At 39.2% G+C, this 9,814-nt stretch overlaps 1 protein-coding gene across 4 annotated transcripts in view; it reads right to left on the minus strand.

Moving 5' to 3' along the window:
• Positions 1 to 1,908: 1,908 nt before the first annotated feature.
• chd3 (chromodomain helicase DNA binding protein 3) overlaps positions 1,909 to 9,814 on the minus strand; it is a gene marked incomplete at its 5' end in the record, with an annotated part of 53,635 nt that continues 45,729 nt past the window's right edge. For all 4 annotated transcript variants that reach the window (XM_014016194.1, XM_014016191.1, XM_014016192.1 and 1 more), the window contains 1 exon segment: positions 1,909 to 6,373. In XM_014016194.1, coding sequence (XP_013871648.1) covers positions 6,132 to 6,373 — 242 coding nt within the window. In that variant the 3' untranslated portion in view covers positions 1,909 to 6,131.

A 9,814-nucleotide genomic window follows, 5' to 3' on the forward strand; every position in this document is an offset into this window, starting at 1 on the left:
CCCCAGCGACACCTTCCAGTGGACTTCAATCTCTGAACTCGTAAAGTTTTTCTTTTAAGTTTTCGCTGCCATTTTCATGAATGAATGGACACTTCCTGATATCTGAGGCAGGAATCATAGCCTTATATGGTGTTTTTGGGGTGGTAATTATGCTAATGTGCACGAGCAGCTGGATATGAACAGGTGGAATTTACGCAGCTCATTTACACACTTTTCCTGAAGATAGAAGAGTTTGTTGAATCTGACGTGACATGTTTGTACGAACCCTTTGTACGAACAAAAGTAAGAGAAATTTAGGATAAGTACACCAACTTGTTCTTGCATGAGGCCCATTGCTACAATAACTAATAACACAGACTGTAGAGAAGAATTTGGTGATTCTTTAGATTATTTCAAGTCACTATCAGCAAGATGAAGAAGAGTCAGAGTTCAAATAAAATTGTTTTAATAAACAAAGACCAGAGAGTTCCTTTTCTTAATGAAATCCCCTTTGCTGTCACTTCCTGTTTCACTATGACTGAGCCAAATTCAAAGGAAAACCTGAGTTGTGACAAAATGTGTAAAATTATGTGTATTTTGTTGTTTCTTAAATATAAAGATGTTTTCTTCAACTTTATGTATTTGAAGGATTTGCATGTCACAGGCACTTTAATATGAACTGACTCCAAAAGCTAATTTGTTGTAGTTTCACACTGAATAAATACTTGGAGATTAAAGTCAGCTCAGTTCAACAAATATGCAGTGGTTGTGCACTAAACCAAAACGTTACTTTTGCTAACACTTAATATAAAAAAGACAGTGGAAGATAATGCTAAACAGCTAAACMAGTAAAATTTACAGRAACTAACACTAACAGCTAAATGCTAACCACTGCTGGGAGTGACACAAACCTGCTGACGTTGGCTTATTAGTTTAGCTGTTAGCAGACTTAAAGTTAACTGAATCTAATTTAGCAGAAGCTAATTGGTTTGCTAACAGTTTTAAAAGATAGTGRAAGAGCTAATATGCTAAATGAAAAAAATGTGTGCAGCTATCTGATTAATGGAACCACGCCCACCTCTGCAAAGAGCGGTCAACTCCAACGGTTGATGCTAAACTTTTAGGCAAAATTCTTTTGATCTACGAGTTGTAAAATACTTTTAGCTAGGATGACACCAACTTTCAGCACAAYATCTGTAAAACTGAATGAGTCATAACCATTTTTATTGTTTAAAAGATCAGTTATGTGCTGCGGTCATCTTAAACAGGGTCGACTTCTATGTTAATCAGTTGTAGATKTATATTCAATGTTTACTTTCCAATAAAATTCATTATCTGGTGGTTTATCTGGTATTTTGAGTCACCACTGTCAACTGATCCTAGAAACCACAACAATGTAAGGATGTGGCTCAATATCGGTAAAATGGACCGAGTTTGACCAAAAAGAGCTAACACTCCATCATTTCTTAACATAAAATGATTTCCGCAGCTCTGGTGCAAAATGTGGTGAGTGATTTGCATTCCTTCAAGAGACCTTTCTTTAAAAAAAAAACTGGAATGGACTTTGTTTGGTTGAGACATAAGTTCTGGCTAAGACAATAACATTTAAATTGTTTGTTTTGTACTTTGGAACCTAAGAAATCAGCAAATCAGCCGTAATGACCGACAGCTAAAATCTGGTCCAAGATTTTTATCTGAAAGAACAAAAAAATTGTCTTTTTTTTGCTGAGCTGAAAAGAACTGCGAGACACAACAATGTAGTTTAAAATAATACTTGTGGTAAGTGTGGTTTGAGATGGTTGCTCTTTTCAATATTCTCCATCTTGACTTTGTTTATTGATTTTACTAGAACATCATGTCGGTGTGTTAACGTCTCAAAACGCTACAAGAAGCAAGTCTAAATAAGGAGAATCACAGAGAAAGACACTGTGAGTTTACATTATGTCTTTTAATGATAAATCTGGCATAATCCCATACATCAGTGTATGGTTTTATATATACAGTATCATGTTTACAATAAAGACAAAACCTCTAAATGCATAACTGTTAACTAGGAGAAAAAGTGAGGCCAGCAATGAGTAAACACTTTTTTTCTTCCACACAGGCACATGAGGACAAGGACACACAAACACACACTGACTCGAACACTAACATCTTTCTGCACGACAGCACAGCTGGTGAGGAAAAACAAAACCAAAAAGAAAAAAAAAAAAAAAGGAAGAAAGATGTGTGCTTCCATCATGAAAGTGCTTCTGGAAGTGGAACGGCAAAGTGTAACGCTCCTTTCAAAACAAAGCCAGAAATAGACCCAACAGGCCTCTCTCGCTCCGCGGGGAAAGATAAACCAGCGCAGCAGCCGTTGTGGTGCAGATGAGAGGCGTGATAAGGTGAGCAGAAGATGTTTGAGACGAAGGTGAGGCTGTGTGTGAGAAACGTCTGAACCGAGGGAGGGGGGCAGGTGAGGGGGGTACTTAAAGTGGGAGAGAGAGGGAAAAAAGTGGCGTTTTGCCAGCAGAGGCCAACAGAGGAGACGGAGAGAGGGAGCCAGTAACTCTGTGTGACTGAGTGTGTGTCTGAGAGTACAAAATCTGATAAGAGGCTTTAAAAAACACCAAGGTAAAGACTGGGTGAAAGAGCACGGGGTCCAGAACCCGAAAAAGGCAGAAGACGGATTTATGAAAAATGACTTCAGACACACAAATATATGTGAAATAAAAATCAACGTATCAGAAAGTGCTATTCATCTACCAGAAGGTGCTGAGTAGAGAGAGCTCAGAAGTTTTATGTAAGATTCTGTGGAAGGGTTAGTAACAATTAATATCTTACCTGTTGCAGATAGCTTTTTAAAATACCTCAGCTAGGACAAAAGCTTTTACTTTGCTACCAGTTTTGAATTGCACAGCAAATGTGACAGGAATATGTCCAAACAGCAGTAGAAAAGCCACAGCTAGCTGCTGCTGCTCATGTTTGTGCTTGCAAATAACCATAGTACATAACTCCAAAATTGGAAATTAATTAGTATGTAAAGTTCATAAAACTGTAGTTTAATTTATAAAACTACTATAAAATTTTAGGATTGCAGCCTTGACTAGCCTTTAGCTCATCAATCTGGTCAGAATAAACTAAACCTAGTTGTATGAGAGTTATCTACAACAAGTAAGATATTAACTGTTTATAACATTTTTACAGAACCACACGTTAAAGGAGTAAAATGTTCACTGTTATTATGAAAAACTCCAACATTTATGGATGTAGTTTTCCAGAAATATGAAATAAATCTGTTAGGACACTTTGCTTTTTAGATGAATTTTAAAGTAATTGAAACTGTGACTGTTCCCTTTAGACAACGGTGATTAAAGAGACTTTCAAAGCGTTTTCTTCTTTTTCTAATGAAAAAGTAAGAAAACAAAAACAAACAAACAACAATCTGAACAGACGTTTTCTCAAAATATTTGTCTGAAAACAAATATTTTATATTTTCTGGACACAAAGTTTAACGGCGGGAGCCAAAATGTAAATACTGCATTACTGTTGTTGTAGTTTCTAATAATTCTTGTCCCAGTTGAAACTGACGGATTTTACCACTAAACTACAGTAAACCCAACATTTACCAGCCTCAGAGCTTCACTCATGTTATTTCAAGCCTTGAAACTCAAAACTGCGCTGGAAGGAATGTTTAGTAAAAAAACTAAAATAAAATAAAAAAATAAAAAAAGAAACACCTGGCCAACGTTTTCTCTCCACTTCAGATCCTGCCCACTATCTGATGAGAGTGAAAGTGTCACCTGGGCAGGAAAAAAACAAGGCAAAGCTTCTCATGAAGAACTTTAATATCCTCTAAAAAAAATACTTAAAAAGTGCACTTAAATTTCAGAACAAACTAAAAATAAATGTTACAAAACAGACTTGCAGGAGTTGCTCAACGAGCAGAAAGAGTTAAATCATCTCTCGTGGACGTTTACACTGATGTTAGGTGTTTCAGGTCTATTTTTACACCCGAATACAAAGAGAAACTTCAAAAATTGTTAGAGAAAATTACAATTTAATGTGGTCATAGCTGAGGGCCATCGCTACACAACTTTTGACAGTTAAACAGAAAATCCATTACTGACAAATAATCATATAAAGCTAATAACTGCAACGACGTTAGCAATTTTTCTTCATATTCAGAGGTCAGTAGTTCAGGTGTGTGAATATCCGAGGTATATTCTTTCCTCTGAGCTCAGTTTTGATGCTTCTGTGCAATAAAACTTTGGTCTACAACACCGAGAACCAACATCAAAAAGTTTCTGAACAAAATAAGCCTGAAACGTTTAGCTAAAAGATGCTGCATTTCTGTGAACGTGTCAGCTGGTTTGGCTCTCCATGTGACCTGATTTTGTTCAGTTCACATGGATTTTAATGGTTAAATGAGTTAAAACATCAGCAAAAAATAAAAAAGCTTATTTTGTAAACTAGAAAAATGCCTGATGGTCAAACCCAGTGGTGGGCATGGCTAACCAAAATGCTAGCTTCGCTAACTCATAATCTGCTAAGTAAATATTTTGCTAATGCTAAACGTAAAAAGAGATAGCGGAAGCTAACACTAAGAGCTAATCGCTAACAGATAAGATGACTGTCAGTCTTTGAAGGACTGGTGGGACTGACAAACCTGTTGATGTTAGCTTGTTAGTTAGCGGTTAGCAGACTTAATATAGCAGAAGCTAATTGGTCCTTTAACTTTTTTAAAAGTTAATGAAAAAGCTAATTCGCTAAATGAAAACTTAGTTTTGCTATTAGCTGATTAGCGGAACCATGCCCACCATTAGTCAAACTTTTAAAACAAGTGATACAAAAAAATATTGATCTCATTGCAGGCCACACAACTACTGTCAGTCTTAAAGGGAAATTTCACTCAGTTTGAATTTTGAAACGTATCACTCTTTGTTTATTTTGTTCTTTCCAGAAACAAGGATTTGTCCTGTTTCTTCACTGCAGGACATCAGGGTTGATGTACAGCTTTACTGCTCACACAACGAGATGGAAAAAAAAAAACGATGATACAGTCCAGAGTGTTTTATTTTCTCTGGGATCGGGGAACATTTTCCACAGCGTGGAATCCATCAGGCTGTCACAATAAAGAAGCTCAAGGAACAAAAATGTCTCTTGTAGCTTCAAAGTGAGCCCCTTTTCCTTTTTTATTTTTCCCTTGTAGTGACAGATTACAGACTTCATCTTTGAAGAGGAGCTCATAATTACTCCTTTCAAGTGATATTTCCCTTTAGGAGACTGTTCTCCCTGATTAAAAAAAAAAAAGGTGCGATAGTGAGTAATATTTGAATTGCAGTACAGTTTACTTCACTGGCAGTCGGTCAGTTTAGCTCAAAGCTGCTTTTATTGCAGAAACATTTCAGGTTTTATATGGATGTTTCTTGCATTTCTGCTGGGTTGAACTGTCGGAATGCTGCAGCGAGACGGTCCACGGGGAGAAGTGTTTTAAATTTAGAAAACCTTTTCTTCATTTTTTTTCTTTCTTTCTTTCTTTTTTTCTTCTGAAAGGCAATTCTGGTCCAGTTTGTTCTTCTCTGTTCTGAGTTTGGATCTGGGCTTCCTGCACTCAGCACATTAGCCGAGTTCTCTGCAGGTTTTGCAGGTTGTGTGTGTGTGTGCGTGTGAGAGAGAGAGCGATGGAGGAGGACTGTGGAGGAATGAGGGAGTGCGGGGTCAGGACGAGGGGACAGGCTTGTTCAGTCAGCCTGCAGATGAAGAATTGATCCGAGGGGAAATCTTTTGGCTMARAMAAAAAAAAAAAAAAAAAAGAAGAAGTCGTAGAAATCTGTTTGAGGAAGTTGAAAAGAAAATTCCTCCTTTGCTGCATTTTTCTTAAAAACTTGTGATTGCATTAACATACAGTCTGAGCAGATTTTTATCTTTTTCAGCAGCACCATTTTTTTTTTATTTTGGACCCTCTCTCTGAGGTGAATCGCTCCCATTTGTTGCACTTTTTTTGCACCCCCCCAACCTCGAGAGTTTTCCGTCTCCTTTTCTGCTCCTCACATTCCAGCCGTGTCTAAGTGYTTTGTCCTCCTCGGAGCTCCTTCTTTTGCATTTAAGGTTTCGGTCTTTTATTAGGTTTTCAGTTTTTGCTACATTCCAGAGTCGTGCGTGGCCTTTCAGGGTTTCTTTGGTCGCCCGTTGCGCGGCAGGTTCTCCACCGTGTTGCTGAGGCGGTACTTGACGATGATGCTGTGCACCGTGGAYTTGGGCATCCTCAGCTCCAGCCCGATGGCGCCCTCGGACTTGCCGTCCTTCCAGAGGTCCACCACCCGCTGCCGCTGCACCACATCGTGCTCCTTGGTCTTCTGGAAAACCCCGGCGGCGATCGGCCCCCCGGTGGCCCCAGCGTCGGCGGCTTCTGTGGGGGCAGACAAGCGGCAGACTGTAGTGGAGGCTCGGAGAGTGAAGAGGAGGGGTGTGCAGCACGATAATGTGACACTTTACTGGTTTCTCTCTTTTTAGTTTAGTCTCCCTCCTCTGCAGGGGAGGAGGGTCAGAGGTCAGAGATAGAGCTTAGTGGAGCTGGAGGGGGAAGGTGCTCTTCACTCCATCACTTTATTTTACATGCTCCTACAAGACGAAGCTCTGTCTAGAACGTGGAACTCCTTTAGAACAGGTGCATAACTTCCTGATGGTGGAAACAGATTTTCCAGATTTCAGATCCAGATATTGCTGATTTGCAGCCTTGTACAAGTTGGCACAAAATCATCTTTCACTGGAGCCTTTAGTACRACGGTGATTTGGAAAAAGTCATGTAAAATGTAGAAACAGATACAGCATATCAAATGCTTACACTAATAGTACAGTTTCTAAAATACAAGGTAATTTGGTGGCAACACATCTCAAAGAATTTGGCAAGGGGCAACAAATGGTTGTAAAGTGACACCAMTAAGAAACAATGTGAGGAATATTTTCCTTGTAATTAGTTTAATTATAGCAACAGGTCAGTGAGAGGATGTAGTATAAAAAGCTTTTATTTGTCTTTTTGTATTGTAAAACCCAGAGCAGGGTCAAACCCAGGTTCAGCAYGTTTGCATTAACCCTTATAGCCTGGCTCCACTCCGATTTCTGGGGTGGCGTCAAATCTGGGCRGGCCTACTGCTGCTCACTGATTGGTTCACTGGCCGAGGAGGTTACATCATAAAGATGAGATTATTTTATGTGAGTAGCAGTGGTGGGCACTAGTCCGCTAAAGCGTAAATGCGATAATTGCAAACCTAAMTTTCTCCTTTGCGCTTTAGGGGTTTTACTAATTTCATCAAATGATGTGCGGATTTGCACTTTCTAAATTTWGAATTGAGTAGCGCTAATCGCAAATAAKGTTTCACATTCAAACATCAATTTCGTCTAAAGTAAAGAGAAAGAGCCGTCTAGTCTTATTACGTTTTGTAGCCACATAATTCATTAAAACTTTGTCATCATTTTCTTGAACGATGAAGGGGAAAGACGTCTCCACTTAACACAACGAACCTTCACAACGAACCTTCACAGAGCTTTATACGGTACTCTGACTTCTGACTCTTCTCGGTGACGGTTTTCACTATAGAGACTGTAGTGTTCCCACAATTCTTTGCGTGGCAGGAAGCAAACAATTTCTTCACCGGGTGACAAACCACCTGCGGTTCTGATCTGCAGAACCACACTCAGCTGTGCATATTGTACCTCCTCTCCGAGGGACACCGCTGCAATAAATATTAAACAAATAMATAATAATAAAGAAAGAAACACGGAACAATTTAAGTTCATGCTCTTATTTTGAAAAGAATGGAGATCCTGTTCTGTGTCCTGTAGCCTTTCCAGAACGCATTGCTTCAGTTTTACAACAGTTTAAAATTACTTATATACCTGCATGTTTTCTTACTGAAGCTCTGCCATTAACATAAGAAAATGACCAAGAAGTAGCAGAACTAGCAATCGACAACTATTTTTTGTTTTACAACCATGATTTAAAAGTCTGTTTCTACGAATCACCTCCCCATTCTGCACCGATACGTGCCAATCTGTCAAAGAAAAYGATCTTACCACTAGATGGTAGTAAAATGCTGACTTTCCTCTTACCTGGATGTTGTCTGGTAAACAGAGATTATGTCGCGCTTTCATATTAGATCCGCTAAGTTTTTTTGAGCATATGTGCTTTTGAACTTGCGGACCTAAATAAATTGACCAGCGCTTTAGAATTTGCGTAACTAAAATTTATATTAGCGCTGCCCACCACAGGWGAACAGTTTGCAACAACTAACAATGTTTCCACAYGAGTTYAACTACACAACAGTAGCGAGCTACCAAAAACTACAAGCTAACATTAGCTACCGTTAGCTTACCGTTTTCTGTCGTCCTGCCCTCTGGGCTTGAGCGTCATACTGCTGGTTGGTCCAGTACGGTCTTTGGTGTAGTCCATTATTGTTGTGTCRCAAATAAAACTAAATAAGAKTCACAYGTTCTTAATATTATGATCCCYGCCCACATMGAGGCGGCTCTCTGTTCAATGCAAACACWGTCAGGGCCGGGGCAGAATWAGGCCAGGCTGACTATGGTCGGGTCGAGCCTTACAAAGAAAAAATACCATTAGAGAGACTGAGTCTGGGCAGAGATTCACCTGTCTGTACACATAATTTAACAACGATAATTTCCTTCACCAAAAAGCTTTGAATCTCCCACCGTCTACAGTTTCTAATATCATCAAAAGATTTCAAGAATCTGCAGAAATCTCTGAGCTCATTCAATGGGCCTTCAGGGGGCCACTGCAATAAAAGTAGGTCTGGTTCCATCACACATCCCTGAACGGCTTCAACACYTCCACAAATCATTGTAAGCATAGCTCAACATGCCACGCACAAATGATGGTTAAAGCTCTATCACACAAAAAGGAAGCTGTATATTAACACCCTCCAGACACTCTRCCGTCTTCTCTGTGGAAAATAGAAAAAGTGGAAAACTGTTGTTTGATCAGATGAACTGACTACAGTATGTTCTTTGTATGCAGCCTGTTATCTATGCACAGTTCAAAACCCCGCCTCTCTGATGGTATATGGGTGTATGCCAGTGCTCATATCTTACAGATTTAGAAAGGCACCATCGATGCAGAAAAGTATATACAGGTTTTAAAACATGTGCTCCCATCCAGACGATGTCTTATTTTTCAGGGAAGGCTTWGCATATTTCAGCAAGACAATACTAAACCAGAAACTATATCCATGGCTTCAGGAGACCGGGTGCTGAAGTGGTCTCACTGCAGTCCACACCCCTCACCAGTGGAATACATTTGACGCATCAAGAAATGAAAATTTCAGAGAAAAAAAAGCAAAAGAAATAAGCTGCTCTAATCAGTCAGTCTGTACTCCTGAGACATTAAACTCACAGTCTGAGGCTAAATTTGTGTGAATTCATTATTTTCTGTAACGAAAACTTTTCTTTGTCGCTCTGAAAAAGCATTTGTTCTCAGTTTGAACTGTTTAACAAAACTCAACGACAAATCAAAACTTAAAGCTTATTTCAGTCAACAAACAWTTGATTCAAACATCCTAAATGTTTTATTTCTGCTCCTTTTTTTTAGTTGCCTTAAGTGTCGTAAATAAAAATCTAGTTTTTGTTGATTTATTTGGAAGTAGTTTTTTTTTTTTTGATCAGAGGATATTTGAGGCCGGATGAAAACAGTCAAAGGGTCACTTGTGGSCCTCGGGCCGTGCGTTGCCTGTGTGCTCCTGCTCTTGTTACTTCATTACCCCTCATTATGTCTGAATCCAAAATGGTCAGGGACCAGATCAACCCCAATCAAGACCATGACTGCGGTCTCATTTTC

This window comes from Austrofundulus limnaeus, unplaced genomic scaffold, assembly GCF_001266775.1.
Source record: "Austrofundulus limnaeus strain Quisiro unplaced genomic scaffold, Austrofundulus_limnaeus-1.0 Scaffold140, whole genome shotgun sequence".
Classification (NCBI taxonomy): domain Eukaryota; kingdom Metazoa; phylum Chordata; class Actinopteri; order Cyprinodontiformes; family Rivulidae; genus Austrofundulus; species Austrofundulus limnaeus.